Source organism: Amia ocellicauda, chromosome 12 (assembly GCF_036373705.1).
Source record: "Amia ocellicauda isolate fAmiCal2 chromosome 12, fAmiCal2.hap1, whole genome shotgun sequence".
Taxonomy (NCBI): domain Eukaryota; kingdom Metazoa; phylum Chordata; class Actinopteri; order Amiiformes; family Amiidae; genus Amia; species Amia ocellicauda.
Window position 1 is genome coordinate 13413125 of NC_089861.1, and position 20256 is coordinate 13433380.

Genomic DNA, 20256 nt, shown 5'->3' on the forward strand with positions numbered 1-20256 from the left:
GACTTTTTTCACACATACAGTGGAATTTCGTTATTTGTCAAATTTTGACACGGCTAAGAAGTTTTTGAACACTGATCATTTTTGAAAGCATACAGGAATATTATAATTTTCATCATTTGGCATAAGCTTTTATCCAAGGTGACTTACCCGGGTTTCAAACGCAGAATATTATTATTATTTATTCTATTCCTGTGTGTGTGTTTTTCATGCTGTTAATGCGGTTTTCTTTGAGGGTTTTTCTTTAATAGCACTAGAGAGTAGAGATGCTGCCGATGCTCCAACTCTTTGAGCCTGAGTGATCCATGGGTAAATATTTCAGCTTAGCCACCCATGGGTCCTCTTGCCTGGCATCGCTCTATATTACTCTTCGCAGCTGTGGTTGTAGTTTCTATAGTTTTCATGGATGGTGCTTTGGAGAAAAAAGCTCCACAGGCCCATCTAGCTGTGGCTTTTGAACAAAGGCAGGCGGAGGGTTCGTCTGTGTTTTCAGCACTTCCCATTGGGTGACGTAATATTCCATACCCCTTTGGGAGTCATCTTGTCTTTCAAATAAACACGGTTGCAATGGCAACCTAACGTTCTTTGTTCCTGAGGGACATTTTACTTTACAGGAACCAGGTTCTTCATGGGTGCAAATGTTTTTAGTATTATGATGATGAAGATCTATTCATTACAAGTTACAAGTTTTAGAAGTGTCAAGTATAATCCATATACAATACTTTACTTAGCACATTACACAACTGTACTTGCACAACTGTATTTATATGGACACAAAGAATAATGCTGGATTACAATGAATCAAGTGCAAAGCAAGAAAGCATAGAGCAGAATGACAACAATGCCCTGAAACAAAACGTGATTCAGCTGGCAATCAGGTTAGTACAGGAGACAGAGTCATAGGAGATGATTTGCAGGGACTACAAGTGCAGTCTGGACAGATGCTACAAGGTGCTAGAAGGTGCATACAATAAATAAATAAAACAAGAACATGTACAAATAATGAACATCTCCTACCAGGCAGTGCAGACAGTGCTTTCAGGTGTCCAATCACAAGACTGAGATTGTTTTAAATATATATATATATATATAACAATAAATAATCTAAAAGCACCACTCCCATCCTGCTAAATTATTCACGATTAAAAGAGTTTCAGATTGTGACAGCTTTCTACAGAGCACATCCTCATTCACATAATTGATTAATCTTTCAAGGCTTTCCTTTAAATGATTCAGAGTTCACAACACTCTCCCGAATGCCCCAGCAGCACACTGGAGTGGTTTTTAAAAAGAGAAGTGAGAAAAGAAGTAAAGAGCACAAAGGACATTTAAAAAACAATCCTGACGTAGTAGTACGAGGAGCTTCAAAGTGTTTATTCATTAGTAATTAATTTAATTTAAATGTCTGGTAAGCACTTTAAATGGGAATGCAAATGAGCATTCTAATGTGAAATGAATTGAAACCATAGGGCATTTAGACTCTTTCAGATTGATCTGAAACAAACAGGAAAAAAATGCCATTTCTCAGATGTTTGTCAGCTCTTAACAAACTCAGTACAAAAGCATCATTCGTATTGTGCTCAGTGAATACCTGCACCTTCATAAAAAGTACTCAACATTCAACAGTTGTTGCTGAAGAGCATACTTTTGAAAATCATGAAGACAATGTTATAAACAAGCCATGACCTCTAGTAGACCTTACAGATACGAGCAATCTTATCAGACACAAAGTGACAACTGTATTATTTTGGGTATGCAAAACCTGCTCTGACATTTCATAGTTATTGCCCATGGCTATGTGCATTAGCGTGCCCATCATACCGTCTCACTGGACCCACTGGAATCACACTGTGCCCAGACAAATACACACTGAACAGAAAAAGACCATATCTGACAGGAAGAGTGATCAAGTCAATTGTGCAATACTGGACTGGACACCTGATCTCACAAAAGTATAAGTAATCTAATGTATAGTTTAGCTCATTCTCTTACACAGGGGTCTACAATCCTGTGTTCTGTATTAAGATAGAGTCTTCTAGCTTTCATTGTAGCTAAGCTATGAATTACTAAAACAAACCGATCATGTCCCTAATTAAAAAATGTTGATGTGTTTTTTTGTTTTCATGTTCTTGTTAAGAGTTTTATGCTACCTTTGTATGACCTGCAATACGATGGCTATCCAGGACCAGTGTTGCTCTAGCATGTTCTACTCATGTCATTCAGTCCTGTTGACAATTCATATACCTAACGTGAGAAAAACAAAACACAAACACTTGCAACACATGTGACAACATGCTATAAGCTCTTAATTTACAACATATAGTAACTATCAAGCTAGTAATGCCAGCAACATTTGGCAATAGAAATGAACCTCAGGGAACAGCAGGTTGCAGAAATACCAGACATCTAGCCTAGGGAAGCACAGATAAAAGCACTTATTTTTGACAGAGCAGCCAAGAACATAACATCAACAGGAAATGAAAAGCAGATGTTGCAGAGATTTTAGGGATGCAGATAGGTAGTCTAGTCTGGAAAAAACCCAGACTTGGATAAAACTGAGCTTTTCAAATCTCAAATTCCCCTTTGCATAGTATAATACCATAAGGCCTCACCACAAGCCAACAGCCTCTTGTGTATAGGCCACAGGTACAGCCAGGTGGGGATGAGTCAGGTTGAGTCAATGACTCATTAGCTTCACAGGTGGTAGGAATGAGGCCGGCAGCGCAGTTACACTAAATTCTGGCTCCATGTACTTTTTACAAATGTTGGCTATGGCTGAAAGCAGAACTGTGCACTCCTCAAAGGGAAAGGAACAGACTTGAAAAAGCACACCAAATACTCACCAACAATTACATGAAATTAAAAATTATGGATTTTATTTTGGGTCCACAAATCTATACCCAAGTATGAGAGAAAGGCACAGTGCATTATTACTTGACTGAGGACTAACTCAGCGTCAGGCCAGAGACAGTTGGCAGTGCTGGATCTTCCAGGATCTACTGCATTGTATACCTGTGTGTGAAAAGACTGTGTGTGAATTGACCCATCAGCACAGTCAATGAAGTCATTAAAGTACTGTGTCGTTTGTGCCGCTCACGTTTGTGATGGGAATTGGGAAAGCAGTTGATCAGATGTGCGAACAGTTAAAATATGACTGGTAAAATAATAGAATACAATAAAAGAGTATATGCTACATAAGTCTATTATCTGCCTAGGGTTTCCACTGTACTACTAACAGTAGCAATAACAAGACCATATATGGGTCAAAGTGCATCTTCCATCAATATTATTTGATCTTGTTTATGCTCTTTTGGAGCAGGGCTGCCCTGCTATGCTGATCGCTCTCCTCATTAATCTCACAGTATCGGCAGGCGTTTACACGGCTGGATTAGGATTCAAAATGACAGCATGACACAGGCTTCCAGCTAATAAGTGCCCAGCGGAGCAAAAAAGAACCACAAGAACTGTATTACTTCTCAGCTAATTTTAGGCATTTATGAAACACATGCTGTCTTCAGGACCATCATTAGATTTTACCCCATCAGTTATGATTTTTGCTACTCCTCCACGGTGTTTTTGCACAGTAAAAGCAGTATACCAGGTGACTGCTGATTCTTCAGAGGATTAGGGAAAAAAGTTACACTGGTTAATTATACAGACCATACCCTGAAACATTAGCACCTCATTCTTAGATCCACGGTATATAATTTCAGTATTTTACTGATTACTGTAACTGGTAATTATGAATTTTGTATATAAGCTATATTATGTTGTTACTGTAGCACATTGTGACTGTCTCATAATTCAGCGTTGAATGCGAGTCACCTTGAATTATGGGGTCCCCTAATAATAATAATAATAATAATAATAATAATAATAATAATAATAATAATAATAAATTTACATTTCCAATCTCTGTATCTGCTACACATAGAGGGTCTGCTTGTGGTGAAGTGCACTATATACACACACACACACACACACACACACACACGCACACAATCACCATCTCAGTGGTTTGTCCTGTACAGAATGTTCTGCCATTTAAGACAAAGGGAATTGTATTATACATTGAGTTAACAGAGTCCAAACAACATTTCTATGTCAGTAAATCAATCATTTAAAACCAGAACAGCCTACACTACCTGAAGGATACATTAAAACAACAACTAAACAGGCGGATTCTGAAAACTATCAATGCTCGATGGGAGATGTTCAGCTGTTTACAAAATATGTAAGAAGAATTTGAAATGTGGGCTTTCTTCTCACACAGAAGAGATGGGGAATCATTCTGCCTTTCCCAGAAATAACATAACATCTGAAACTTTGAACCAAACTGCAAAGTATCAGGTGCCTGGGACAATACCCAGGCTAAGACACGGCTTAGTTAAAGATGTCTCCCCGCTCCGTTTTGCGCTGCCTGTCCAGCAGGATACGGCTGTTCATGGGATCAGAAAGATATAATTATGCCAGCTGCTATTCATAAATGCCACATCCATTAATAAAATTCTATTAAATAGGAATATAATTATGCTGCTTTAAAATAATTACAGCTTGGCATCTAGAGTGCTGAAGTCGTCTGACTGCGTAGCTATGGTAACCGTTCAGACGAGCGGTTAGATTCAGTTAACACAACTTCAATATACATACAGACAGGGTCCGTCTCCCACCACAATTAGCCATCTCTTACACACAGATATAGATTTCAATCCATTACAAACTCAAGTTACATAAAGTTCCTACAACAGAGATCTGTAGATGTGCTGTATGTTTCTATACTGAGATGACTGCAGTGCTAGAGATATGCGGTGATTAATTTTAAATAGAGACATTAGAGTCTGCATGACTACTTGTAGACAGTAAAGGATCCACAGTGCGATAAGTAATGTCTATTCACTAAGACGCAGTATGTTCTGTACAGAAATGGGTTTGTTAAAAAGATTTAGTTACCTACCTATCTTATATACATACATAATGTATATAGGTGGCTAGCCAGTTGTGTAAAAAATTGTACTGTAATTGGATAGCCAGTTGTAAACAATTGTGCTTGTGTGAACTGTAAGTCACGCTGGATAAGGATGTCTGCCAATAAATAAATACATACATACATATGAAATATTATCCTGAATGAAGAAGGAACACGTTGTTAACATTCTGCATTCTAGATTTCTCCCAATATCTTTCATACTATATTAAATTTATATTATTTGTTCCATGCTTGCTAGGATCATATGCTCCAATGCATGTCTTCATGATATAAAAATATAACTTCACAACGACAATCACAAAACTACATAATTCTGGAATAATGTGCAGACATGCAATTCACCTGTTGATATTGCACACCCTAAGTTCTTAAACCCACATGGACTTTTTACTTTTTCTCTGCTAATAGAGTTCCTTGACATTCATGGACACAATTTGATTTCATTCATCTATTCACTATTTTTTTTTTTTTTTAAGGATTGTGTTTCTTAAAGCTGCAATGCACAATTATAACCACAAGGTGGCACCGTGGCAGCTATTTTTTTTCCTTGTGATAGATTGATTTTATTTTAAACGGTCAAAAAAAGCTATTCTGATAATTAACAAAAAACATATTTGGTTCCCTTTAATCCATTATTGAATCCTACTCAGTGCATATTTTTAACAATGACAGGTAGAGAAAAAACTTCAACTCTTCTCTTCAATTTCATACAACTGGGAATTGATTTCACACACACACATATATATACACTCACCTAAAGAATTATTAGGAACACCATACTAATACTGTGTTTACTTTCACCTTCAGAAATGCCTTAATTCTACGTGGCATTGATTCAACAAGGTGCTGAAAGCATTCTTTAGAAATGTTGGCCCATATTGATAGGATAGCATCTTGCAGTTGATGGAGATTTGTGGGATGCACATCCAGGGCACGAAGCTCCCGTTCCACCACATCCCAAAGATGCTCTATTGGGTTGAGATCTGGTGACTGTGGGGGCCAGTTTAGTACAGTGAACTCATTGTCATGTTCAAGAAACCAATTTGAAATGATTCGACCTTTGTGACATGGTGCATTATCCTGCTGGAAGTAGCCATCAGAGGATGGGTACATGGTGGTCATAAAGGGATGGACATGGTCAGAAACAATGCTCAGGTAGGCCGTGGCATTTAAACGATGCCCAATTGGCACTAAGGGGCCTAAAGTGTGCCAAGAAAACATCCCCCACACCATTACACCACCACCACCAGCCTGCACAGTGGTAACAAGGCATGATGGATCCATGTTCTCATTCTGTTTACGCCAAATTCTGACTCAACAGAAATCAAGACTCATCAGACCAGGCAACATTTTTCCCGTCTTCAACTGTCCAATTTTGGTGAGCTTGTGCAAATTGTAGCCTCTTTTTCCTATTTGTAGTGGAGATGAGTGGTACCCGGTGGGGTCTTCTGCTGTTGTAGCCCATCCGCCTCAAGGTTGTACGTGTTGTGGCTTCACAAATGCTTTGCTGCATACCTCGGTTGTAACGAGTGGTTATTTCAGTCAAAGTTGCTCTTCTATCAGCTTGAATCAGTCGGCCCATTCTCCTCTGACCTCTAGCATCAACAAGTCATTTTTGCCCACAGGACTGCCGCATACTGGATGTTTTTCCCTTTTCACACCATTCTTTGTAAACCCTAGAAATGGTTGTGCGTGAAAATCCCAATAACTGAGCAGATTGTGAAATACTCAGACCGGCCCGTCTGGCACCAACAACCATGCCACGCTCAAAATTGCTTAAATCACCTTTCTTTCCCATTCAGACATTCAGTTTGGAGTTCAGGAGATTGTCTTGACCAGGACCACACCCCTAAATGCATTGAAGCAACTGCCATGTGATTGGTTGGTTAGATAATTGCATTAATTAGAAATTGAACAGGTGTTCCTAATAATCCTTTAGGTGAGTATATATATATATATATATATATATATATATATATATATATATATATATATATATATAAACATTATTATAGCGAGCATTCACAAATTGTATACATGTTTTATTGATTTAAAAAATATACTAAAAAGAAAACAAAAGCCCAGAATTGTATTCAATACAAGATTTTATTTTTATTACTTTTTTGCATTTAAGAGAAAGAACAAAAAGTCATGCCTGCGTGCCTTCCTGAGTTCCTGTACTTGTGATAACAGTGTATTGATAAACAACTGTATTGCACCCTTGGGGTTCAATGTCACAAATTTTAATAGACTCTCTGGTCCTTCACAGTTTCAACACTAAATCTTGAAGTAACTGCTGGGTTGACTGCTCTTTACCTGGAGGACACAGATAACAGCAGGGAAAGAGACTGTTGTTTGTGAACCTAGAGGGAAACTGCTCCTACTGCCACAAGACATTTGAATTAAATGTATTCTTGCTTCAGTGCCCCATGACATTTGGTTACTTTTTAAGGGCATGACTCAAATGGCACACTGCAGCACACCTTAGCCCTGTCTGCAAAGATGTATTCATTCAGCTAGATGTCTGATGTTTGAACAAATGTGACCTTTTAGTTTCCTCTTTTATAAAAAATAACAAATACAAAAGCTCTTCCGCCAAACATCGGTCTGCACTGATGTCATATGTATGTATGTATGTACGTATGTACGTACGTATGTATGTATGTATTTAGCTATCTATCACTGATAAATCATGATTCCCCCCTTAAAAGCAGATTGATTAATGGATGTTATACAACAGTAATACACATAAATACCCAAGTAATACATGCAGAGCTTTGGATTACTGTGCTTCACTTGAAGGCAATGAGTAAAATAATTAAATTTAGCTCAGCAACTCAAATAAATTGAATAAGTTCAAATCTCCTCTTCCCAGTGTTAATGTGCTGTAGTTGGGATAGCATGTAAGTGCACAAAACGTTTTATATCCACTTACAGATGAAACAACCTTACCTTTCTGACAAGCAAAACAATGCAAAGTTTTTAGCCAGCAATGATGACTATGGTTAGACTATGATTAGACCACAAAACTATGTTTCCCGAATTAAAACCTTTATGAAGAAAACAAAACATTTAATCATCATGATTGACAATTTCTCGTGATCAAATACTACAACACCTCCAAGGATCAACAGATTGCATTGGCCTTACAGTCTAAATACTACATCGAAACACTACACCTTCTAAGAATAGCAGGAACTAAAGAATACACTGAGATAGTAAAAACGTAGAGGCTACAGAAGCATGTTTAACAAAACAAATTAAATCCTCTGAATGTGAGACTATTTTCTGGCCCTATAGTCCACAGAAAGATGGCTGTGTTGAATCTGGGCGATGCCTTTAATCAGCTGTAAAACGCAAGGGCCAGTCCTCTGTTTGCCAGTAGAGGTGGGTGGACTTGAAATCAGACAGGAATTCCTAAGCTTGCCAGGGACCACAAATTCTTGTGGCTTTGAGGGTACCTGTAGGCCTCCACTGTTGTCAGAAAGAAACAGTCTATGTCTCTATTTGAGGCCAAGCTCTGTAGACCATGCTGTATCCTTGCAGTATGAAAATAAGCAAGACATACAGTATAAAGCGGTACTGGTGCTCAACACAGAATTACCCTGTCACATTAAATAACACCTTTACAATCAACAAATCCAAAAGACTTCAATCCCCATTTAGGTTTGAAATCACAATTCGTCACCTTCTCGTACACTTTTGGATGCATTTCAGGCAAAGAGATTAGTACTAATATTTTGCATAAGGTGAGAGCTAGAAAGATTAGGTTGTTGCATATGAGCTCTGCCACAAACGCAGCAATACTCCAGAAGTGATATTAGAGGACAATTATACAACAGCATTACAGCACAACCTGGATAAGACTGGGCAAGCACTTGGTCTGCAGTGCAAAGGTCAGCACAAGCATGTCACGTAGATCTAAGCTAATTTCATTTTAGATCTTAGCGTTTACTACTGTTGGGAGTTTACTCAGCAAACACTGCGTCTTCAGCCACACACTGATCAACACTTTAAGTGACGCTCTATTGAAAGTGCTTGTGATAGCCAGACACCTTTGGAGGTAATGTTGGGTGTGTGCCCAGATTTTAAATTAATTCCTTACTCCAATTTCTGTGAACATTCCCAGTATCAGGAGGACAAGTAAGCAATTCAGCTGATTGGAACAGAAATGCAGGAAGCAAATACATTTAAAACAGGTACACGGGGGGGGGGTTGACTTCTAGCCTATATATTCCTGGACAACAACTTGACCTGATGGGGGTGGGGGATTACCATTGATCGCTAGAGGGGGTGCAAGCCTCAAAAAGGTTAAGAACCACTGCTCTATACCAAAACAGTTACACAGCAATAAAAACTGGGGAGACTTTATATTACATTCCGTAGTACACCGATACATCAAAACTGAAATACATCTCAATTAAAAATGCACCTTTTATCCTCCAAATAGCAGCTGTTATATTGTAATACTGTAATGAAGGACTGCTGTGGAGGGGAACCCAGGTGCAGAGTGAGAGGTAGTCAGGAACAGGCAGGGGTCAAAGCTGGCAAACCGTAATGTCCAGGAGAATCCAGAAGTCGTGGTCGATAAGGCAAGCAAGGGGTCAATGATCAGGCGAACAGCCTGGTAGGGAGAATCCGGGAATCGGTGGACAAGGTACACGTGGAGGTCGTAAACAGGCAATCCAATAACAAAGGGAATACTTAGAAATGCAATGGGACCAAAGACAAGACTTAGCATTGAATGGAAGTCACAGAAGGGTATACAGTTGGGGAAAAAAGTATTTGATCCCCTGCTGATTTTGTACGTTTGCCCACTGACACAGAAATGATCAGTCTATAATTTTAATGGTAGGTGTATTTTAACAGTGAGAGACAGAATAACAACAACAAAATCCAGAAAAACACATTTCAAAAAAGTTATAAATTGATTTGCATGTTAATGAGGGAAATAAGTATTTGATCCCCTATCAATCAGCAAGATTTCTGGCTCCCAGGTGTCTTTTATACAGGTAACGAGCTGAGATTAGGAGCACTCTCTTAAAGGGAGTGCTCCTAATCTCAGCTCGTTACCTGTATAAAAGACACCTGTCCACAGAAGCAATCAATCAATCAGATTCCAAACTCTCCACCATGGCCAAGACCAAAGAGCTGTCCAAGGATGTCAGGGACAAGATTGTAGACCTACACAAGGCTGGAATGGGCTACAAGACCATCGCCAAGCAGCTTGGTGAGAAGGTGACAACAGTTGGTGCGATTATTCGCAAATGGAAGAAACACAAAATAACTGTCAGTCTCCCTCGGTCTGGGGCTCCATGCAAGATCTCACCTCATGGAGTTTCAATGATCATGAGAACGGTGAGGAATCAGCCCAGAACTACACGGGAGGATCTTGTTAATGATCTCAAGGCAGCTGGGACCATAGTCACCAAGAAAACAATTGGTAACACACTACGCCATGAAGGACTGAAATCCTGCAGCGCCTGCAAGGTCCCCCTGCTCAAGAAAGCACATGTACAGGCTCTTCTGCCAACATCTGAATGATTCAGAGGAGAACTGGGTGAAAGTGTTGTGGTCAGATGAGACCAATATCAAGCTCTTTGGCACCAACTCAACTCGCCATGTTTGGAGGAGGAGGAATGACCCCAAGAACACCATCCCCACCGTCAAACATGGAGGTGGAAACATTATGCTTTGGGGGTGTTTTTCTGCTAAGGGGACAGGACAACTGCACCGCATCAAAGGGACGATGGACAGGGCCATGTACCATCAAATCTTGGGTGAGAACCTCCTTCCCTCAGCCAGGGCATTGAAAATGGGTCGTGGATGGGTATTCCAGCATGACAATGACCCAAAACACACAGCCAAGGCAACAAAGGAGTGGCTCAAGAAGAGGCACATCAAGGTCCTGGAGTGGCCTAGCCAGTCTCCAGACCTTAATCCCATAGAAAATCTGTGGAGGGAGCTGAAGGTTCGAGTTGCCAACTGTCCGCCTCGAAACCTTAACTACTTGGAGAGGATCTGCAAAGAGGAGTGGGACAAAATCCCTCCTGAGATGTGTGCAAACCTGGTGGCCAACTACAAAAGAAACGTCTGACCTCTGTGATTGCCAACAAGGGTTTTGCCACCAAGTACTAAGTCGAAGGGGTCAAATACTTATTTCCCTCATTAACATGCAAATCAATTTATAACTTTTTTGAAATGCGTTTTTCTGGATTTTTCTGTTGTTATTCTGTCTCTCACTGTTAAAATACACCTACCATTAAAATTATAGACTGATCATTTCTTTGTCAGTGGGCAAACGTACAAAATCAGCAGGGGATCAAATACTTTTTTCCCTCATTGTATATGTGTAGCAGAGGGGAGCAGAAGGCAGTGAAGGAGAGTGCTGGTCCAATGGGAGTTTGAGGATGATAGAACAAGTGCACATGGTGCCAAGGAATGTTAAGTGGCTGTTTGCTAGGGTATGTGAGTGTTTAGTATTCTGGTGATGACCTCTGGCGGTGAGCTTGTGAATTGCAGGATGTGGTGGATAAAACAGTGACAGAACCCCACTCCTCACGAGTGTCGCATGATGCAACAGGGGCTCTGCAGCGAAGGCGACCCCGAGGACGGGGAGCAGGAGCCATGGGATGATTGCGGTGAAAGTCACTGAGTAAGGAGTGATCCAAGATATTCGAGGCAGGGACCCAAGACTGCTCCTCAGGACCATACTCCTTCCAGTCCACTAGATACTAGAGACACACTGGAAAGGCGTGAGGCCAGTGGAGGAGCCGGTGAGGAGGTTTTGCACATATTCGGCCCACAGTAAATATCGAGTCCAGTCTGGTTGAGAGGCGCTACAGTAGGACCGAAGGAACCTGCCGATCTCCCGATTCAGTATCCATCTGTCCATTTGATTGTGGATGATAGCCTGACATGAGGCTGACGTTAATTTGGAGAGACTTCATGAAGGCAGACCAGATCCGTGAGGTGAACTGTGGACCATGACTGTGGACCTAGACAATATCCTCTGGTATCCCGTAAACAAGAAAGAGCTGGTTGATAAGGAACTCTGCAGTCTCCAGAGCTATGGGAAATCTCTTCAATGGCATGAGCTGGCACATTGTATCCTTGGGAACTGGGAAGGTCAGTGATGAAGTCAATGGCAATATGGGACCAGGGTCACTGTGGTGTTGGAAGAGGCTCCAGTAGATCTGCTGGAAGCTGCCGGGGTGTTTTCGATTGTTCATACATCTGACATGCCGCCATGAACTGAGCCACCTCCTTGGACAGCACTTGCCACCAGAATTTCCTCTGTATCAGGGATATGGTCCGATGAACCCAAGGATGTCCAGATGTGGGAGAAGAATGGAGCCAGGGCATCAGCCAAGACCGCACCAAGGCGGGGACATAGGTGAGATGATGAGCGCCCTCTAACCAGTGGCGCCACTATTCAAATGCCAGTTTCACAGCCAACAGTTCCTGGTTCCTGATGTCAAATTTCTTTTGGAGGAGTAGAGTTTCCTAGAAAAGAAGGCACAAGGAAAGAGTTTTTACAACTAAGGGAAGCAAGGGGTCTGGATGCTTCAGGATGGAGGTCATGGTGAACAGGGTCTTAAGCTGTGCAAAAGCATGAGATGCTGCGACGGTCCAAGGGAGACTGCAGGGGACAGAACCCTTAAGGAGAGAGGTTAATGGAGCAGCAACTGAACTGAAGTTCCTTATAAAACACAGATAGAAGTTGGAAAATCCCAGGAATCGTTGCATCTCCTTAACAGTTCGGGTTTGGGGCCAGTCCGTGACCACTTTCACCTTGTGGAGGTCCATATGCACACCTTCGGCATTGATGATATATCCCAAGAAGCTAACCTGCTCGTGTTGGAACTCGCATTTTTCAGCCTTCACGTACAGTCTGTTTTTAAGGAGGCTGGTAGGGGAGAAGATAATAATATCATCGATGTAGACAACCAAAGAGGTTCAGGTAACTTTTCTCAGGACATTATTGACAAATGCCTGGAAAACTGACAGGGCATTGGCCAAACCAAATGGCATGACAAGATATTCATAGTGTCCATTGCTGGTCAGGAAAGCAGTCTTCCACTCATCCCCCTTCCGTATTCTGATCAAATTGACGGCCGAATGATCCCCAGTTCCAATGCCTCCTGTATATTGCTGTCCATTGCCTGGGACTTGGGGATGGAGAGAGGGTAGATGCGTCCTCTGTAAAAGATGAAAATATGCTTTGGCGTTAGTGAACACTGCTGCCAGGTTGGGGTAGTCGGAGGGAAAGGTGGGAGGCATGGACAGAAGCGGGCTTTCGATGTGGGTGGCTCTACAAGGCAGCAGCAGGCATTGGGAGTAGCATTGTGAGCCCCAAGTGAGCATATCACCGTCAGTCCAGGAAATGTTCAGGTTGTGGAAGATTAACCAGTGGAGTCCCAAAATGACCTCAGCACCAGAGGAATCGATGATTAGGAGGGACAGTTCTTCCTGATGAAGCATGCCTATTTCCATGGATAGGGGTATGGTTCAATGGAAAACACGACCGGAACCTATGGGTTGATTGTTTACAGCCTTGATTTGCAGTGAGGGTGTGCAGGGGATTAGAGGAATGTCCAAGTGTTCTACTGTTGCTCGGGAGGTGAAGTTCCCAGCCAACCTCAAGTAAATCAAAGTAGACACAAACACACCGTTAGTTCCCCATGTGAGCTTGACACAATTGATACTCTGTGCCTGGATAAACGGAGGACAATGTCCTGTACTTAAGGAGGAAGTAGGTTGTGAGCCTGGGTGAACAGGACGAACATCAAGGAAGTGCCCCTCTAGGCCACAGTAAAGGCAGAGGCACTGTGGTAATCTCCTCCATCTCTCCCCAGTTGTTAGTCACATGCGTCATAGTTGCATTGGTCCGCAGTCAGGACTGAAATATGGCGTTTGAGGGGATTTGGCAGGCTGACATGGGAAGTCTGTCGTGGGATGTCTTCGTGGCCTGAGAAGGTTGTCTAAGCAAATAGCCAGCTGGATGATCTCCTCTAAACCCAGGTCCTCATCCCAACATGCCAGCTCCAATTGCAAATCTACATGCAGTCCCTGTCTGAACACGACAAGCAGGGCAAGTTCGTTCCAACCACTGCTTGCAGCCAGAGTCCGGAACTGGAGCACATAATCCGCTGCCAAGGTGGTGCCCTCCGTTCAGCTGGATAGTTGAAGACATCTTTGAAATGAGCCAGGACGATCCCCAAGGAGCGTATGATGGTCCCTTGCTGCTTCCAAACCGCCGATGCCCACTGCAAGGCTTTTCCAGTCAAAAGGGTGATAAGACAGATTCTTCTGGTGTAATCTGGGAAGGCAGAGGGCTGATTGGCGAAGTACAGGGAACATTGCAGTAGGAATCCCTCACATCTATCAGGAGTGCCATCAAATGTCTCTGGAATAGCGAGGTGAACAGACTGTGGCATTGCTACAGGCACTGCAGTGGGAGCTGCAGCCGCTGCTGGAGGCACAGGTACAGCGCTCAGTGGTGTTCCCTGCAACAGTTGATTGAGGGCATCAGCAATCTGTTGCAGCTTCTTGTCATGATCTTGTAACCAAATGTCCCGAGCTACCACGAAAGTTGTGATACTGGACATCTCCACTGGGTCCATTTTTAGGACCCATTGGAAGTGCTGGGAAATGTGAGGGTATAGTATTCCGGTGATGATCTGGTGACCTCTGGTGGTGAGCTTGTGAATTGCGGGATGTGGTGGATAAAACAGTGACAAATACGCTCTGTAGCAATAAACTTTAGTGTCAGAGCTATCTGTCTCTATGAAGCCAAGGGAAAATAGAACGGAGTATCTAAGGGGCTCCTTACAGGGTATGGTGATAAATAAAAACAGGAAACCTACAAATAAATGGACATTTCCTCACCTTTTGTACTGTACAGAAAAAAATGATATACTGTACAATACTTTCAAGTGGTTTCTTACCCACAATGTAGACAGAATGCTTTGAAAACAAGCTACAGTACAAGCTACTTATCTGTCCAGGGTGGCTTTTCAAAGTGCAGCCCCTGAAAAAGCAGAAAGAAATGGCAATGCCTTTACAAAGGGGGCATTTATGTGTACTGCAGTATCGGGGCTAATGTTTCACAACAAGTTATATGGTAATTCATTAATTAAATTTCAACCAGCCAGGAAACAGGTTACGCCAAGGTAAACAGTATTCAGCCGGACGTCAAAATACCACCATTTCAGATTATATAAGGTTTCTTGCTCACCCCTCTTATAAAAGTCTGGGTTCAGATACTTCTAGACTGACACCAATTTCAAAATAATAACTGAGTGGGGGGGTGGGTAATGAAACAGCTAGTAACCAGCAAAAACACCTTAACTGTGCATTAGCAACACAATTACTTTAGTAAATTATATTTTCCTGGAGAAACTAATGACAGATGGGATGAGGAACCAGGAATATGAGTTGTTTTACTCCTCATCAATAACCTACTCCAGATCTAGATAGAAACATACAAGCAACACAAAAGGTCTCAAGTACATATATTTTGTTTTCATGTGATCTAGAAAGAGCACTTAAAGAATTTGCCTTATGGTTTTTCAGTGATTTTTTTATAGCGCTTCGGAATATAAGAGTGCGTAGTTGCCCGCAGCACTTTCACGATAAAAACAATTAGTTAAATAGCATCGGGCACATGGCCAATCTAAACTTGCTACATTTAAATGCAAGGAAGGAATTTCAAAATGCTACATTCCCTCTAGGTTCTGTTAGTTCCCAAGTATTTGCAGAGGATTACAAAAGCCAGATGACCAATTCAGCACATTTCTGCCTTTTTCTTTCTACTGCAGTTTAGTCCCCGCACCCCCCACACACACGCACTTTATAGGGATTATAGGGAAGATGAAAAACTTAATTTGGTATTTGTTTGTGCTGAAAAGAACTACCAACAAAATCAAGAATGCACACACTGAAAGCCTGAGTCCCAGGACATTCCTCTACAAATCTACAGAAAAAAATAAAAATGAAAATACTGCTAAACACCCTCTAGATGTGGCATGACATCTCGTTTCTGCCCCAATAAATATCAAATGTTTATTTAATGTTTTACTAACATGTACTATTTATTGTAATTCTTAGGAGTTTTGCTTATTTTTCCCTTTAAAATACTTGTTATTTGAACATTGCAATATACCAAGTTATTATTTAGAATGGGAGGTTAACATACAAAAAGCTCAACAGTATTTCAAGTAGTTTTAAGAATAATTTTGGTTACACAAATGTGCTTTGTAGACATGGCATTCTGTGCATCAGTTTTCAAACAGAAACACATTTGCGTAGGGATACTTACAAGGTGCTAAATATATGACTATAAGGATTCCCAAGATTTAATTTCATACTGACCATTAACAGTTTAAGTGGTCACATGTGTCTCCAACATTATTGATGCACGTGTCAGATTTAATTTGTTCAAATGTCTCTGCAGTGAGTGAATGCCATCGCACCAGTAAAGGGTTAACTGTGATTTAACATCAGTGATTCCCATTTGTTCTCCCACCATCTGCTAAATGAGAAAGCTTGTATCTATACAAGTTTTCTGGAAACTGCTTTTTATAAATACAAAATAAACATTATAACTGTGATCTTCTATGCGCAAATACTACTGTTCTGTTTAGGTTTTCAAATTCACCGAAAAGGAAAATCCCAAACATACACTGAACGTAGGTACAATGGCCAACACCGCTTACAAAAGGCGTTTTTCCAATTGATGCACACTTTGAGGAATACACACACACAAACTATGGTCTTAGATATACACTACATGTCTGTGTGTTGTTGGCAGGCATGTGGGTGGGATTATTTGCACTGCAGAAAGAAAAAAGACTAGCATTAGTGCTTGGAAACACTGTAAGCACCTAGCAAATCATTACTGATCTTATTAAGTAGAATGTTATTGCCCATGCTGGTATAGTAAACACTACTATCTCCTTCTCCTCAGCTGTATAAAAAGCAGGGCAGCCAAGTCGACGCTTTGCAAAGCAGATGGGATGAGACAGGGAGTCTGGAGACGGCCGCTCAGACTTACTACTGGTGCTGGTGATGTTCTCTATGGCCTGGGGCAGCAGCTCACTGTCATGGAAGACCTGAGGCAGACCAATGGCCCGGACGACAGGGTCCAGCACAACCGAGCTCTCGTTCACCGTGATGTCACTGGCACCTGTCACCTGATTTGTGGGCGGCCCCCCAATAGACACCTCGTAGTCGGGTGGAATGTCGTCCGCACAGTCGGCGTTGGGCTGCAAAACAGTCAACGTGAACAAAACAAATGAATAACCAGGAAGAAAAATTCAAGACAGCATGTTGCAGGTTGATTGCTTCCGGCTCAGGATCTGTGAATTATATTTGTTGCAATGGCTTAGCAAGGAAATATTAAACCAGGGGGACAAGTCGAGGGCAGAGGTGCACCAAACAATTATTTGACCATTCAGATGGTGTTTTCTCAGAACGAGGCTGACTGAGATGAATGATGCTTAAAACTTGAACAGCCAGATGAGGTTGTATTGATTAAATCAGGACTTGGGGGAAGAAATAAGGGACACATTCATTTGGAGAGAAGAGAGGAATTCTTCACACAACCACGCTTGCAGGGTTTGTCTGACTCTTTCCTTTGGAGGGAGCAAGTCCTTCAGTCAGCACCATTCTATACCCTTCCCAGAGGGTTGTTGTTAGTCATTCTTGATGGTTACTTTAATCAGTAGCATCAACCACATGCCTAACTGTAAAAGTGAGAAAAAAAAGCAAAAATAGTTATCAGGTGTCAAACGTTTGGTTGTATATTAAATGATATGTAATGATTTCTAGAAAAGATTATGGTTTCCTGCATAGTAATTCTGCATGCTCCAGTCAGCTGTTATAAAGAGGAACAAATGTTCTACAAAGGGCAGGATGTGGGAGTGATAGAAATAAATTGACAACCAGAAGCAGACACTTGACTCGGCTTTATTACAATAACTCAAACACTGTTACAAAACCCTTTGCCTTCAATTCACTGTAATTGCATAAATAGACGTGTAAAAAAGGAACCATTTCTAATTTCATAGGGAATCTTGGTTTTGCCTTGCCTGACAAGGCAAAACTAAATGTGAAAATCACACTGAAGCAGAACTAATGGGGAACAATGGTGCAGTTGTGTCCCTTGGAATTCCACCTTGCTAGAAAATTAGTGATGAGTGCAAGGATTTTTGTTTGCTGCCAAGAAGGATATCACATTTTATAGTGTTTGATCCCCATTTTTCTATCTGATATGCTCTGCCATTGTTGAATAATCAGATCATACACTGAGCTTCATAAATCATAATTCTGAATAGGGCTATTCTGGAGTTTTCCTGTCATTACACTTTACAAAGAAGCAGTGTGTAAACATGATGAAGAAGCAAAGGCACTACAAGACCAAATATAAAAGAAATGTGACGTTTTTTTTCCCAGAATTTTGAATTATAATCTTGTAACCTTAGCACAATGTGTTAACCGAGCGGCACCAACCAAGTGCTCTGAAAGGGAAATGCTCTTGTTTTGGTCTGATCCACAGCTCTTTGGTCATTGCGGAGTAAAATTTGAAATCTTGAAGATGAACCCAAATAATCCTTCTGAATTTCTGAAATTACAAGCTTTCAATAGCTCTTTTATTATTGTTTTTTGGTAATTAGTGGCCACTTGACCTTGCAGACAGCTGCTGATGTGAGTTTTGAGTTGTAAGTGCTCACCTGTAAAAGGCAATGACCTTCTCAGGCTAGCCCTCAGAAAATTAAACCTTGATACTGGGAGGGTATCCAAAACATTAAGCTTCAAAACTATGTTGTCACAGGAAAATCTGTTTTACTCCAAAATGCCTAGAGCTGAATGACAAGTATGTTTTTTTTTTTTTTCTGAAGCCCAACCAGAATGACTCAATGCAGATTATTGAGTGGTATATTAAATACCCAATTTCTAACACATTTGAAGTGCTACTTTTGAATAACAAGTGCTGTATCTGTATCTGCTTAGATTCAACAAGCGATTTGACCTTTGTTTTACGACAAATACTGCTCTGGGGGCTACTTTAATTATTAGTTCTTAATCCATTTCTGTCTGAGGGGTTACTTCAATCAAGCATTGTCTTCTCATGATTTCATTTAGCCATTGTCTTCTAGGATATTCAATCAGCTGAAACAGTTAAACAGTATACAGGTTGTGTGTTTTGGGGCACAGGTATTTGGTTAAGGACTTACAACAATGTCTTTGATAAACATCTGCTGCCTAAGAATGCTGACCATCACCAATCAACTCATCAAACACTTCAACAACAGTAACAAACGTAGGTCTGTGTTAATTATTATGTATGTGGTAAACTATTTTGTACAACTGTATTTTAATAAGATGCAATCACTTCTGACAGAGAAGACTGTAACCCACTGTATCTGAAAATACAAAAAGGCTTCTCCAACTCACATCCTCAGTTCTTTTCTTCACTTCACGCGAGAGGAGAGATCCGGGTTAACCTGTATTTATGTTGTCTGAAATAAACGTGTTACTTCTTCATCGGTATATCCTGGAAATTACAAAAGCCACTACAACTTGAGACGTTTGTGCAAAAACTTAATTTTTAATTGTTTTAAAAAGGTTTCACAATTCCTCCTCTGAAATGCAGTTGGTGGTGTTAAGAAAAAATAATCAATAAACTTATATTGAATAAGTAATGAGATAACCATTTGAAAGCAAGTATGACATTACATGTATGCCTTTTCTGTTTAAGAAAGAAAGGTTAGGATAAGTTAACAGAGCTGGCAGCCACTTTGCAATCAGAATTCTAAATAGGAAATTAATGCTGATAAGAACTGGCTAGGGAAGAAAAAGTCTGACCATGACTGACAGTATTGTTGTTGTTAGCAGACAAGAGCAATACATTTAAACACATGTGAGGTTCATGGCTCAGCTTAACAATACTGCTCTCATTATGTATGCTTACTCAGGCATTTGGAGCTGATGCATGCTTATAATTAGATATTTACCAGATTTGCTGTAGTATGCAATATCTGTACTCTGCGCATCTCATTACTCATTAAAGTAGAACGAAAATGGTTCCATTTACAGTGCAAACAGTAAAAAGTATATGTATAATACATCTCTCTCTCTCTCTCTGTGTGCAGATTTAACACAAATAACCAACTAGTCCCTGTTGAGACCACACTAAACTGACTATGTATTATTATTATTATTATTATTATTATTAATAATAATAATAATAATAATAATATTTATTT

At 40.7% G+C, this 20256-nt stretch overlaps 1 protein-coding gene across 1 annotated transcript in view; it reads right to left on the reverse strand.

The window, feature by feature from the left end:
- rnf150a (ring finger protein 150a) overlaps positions 1-20256 on the reverse strand; it is an 82739-nt gene that overhangs the window by 6219 nt on the left and 56264 nt on the right. The window contains exon 6 of the mRNA XM_066718389.1: positions 17043-17253. Within this exon, the coding sequence (XP_066574486.1) occupies positions 17043-17253 (211 nt within the window). The remainder of the gene's footprint in view (positions 1-17042; positions 17254-20256) is intronic.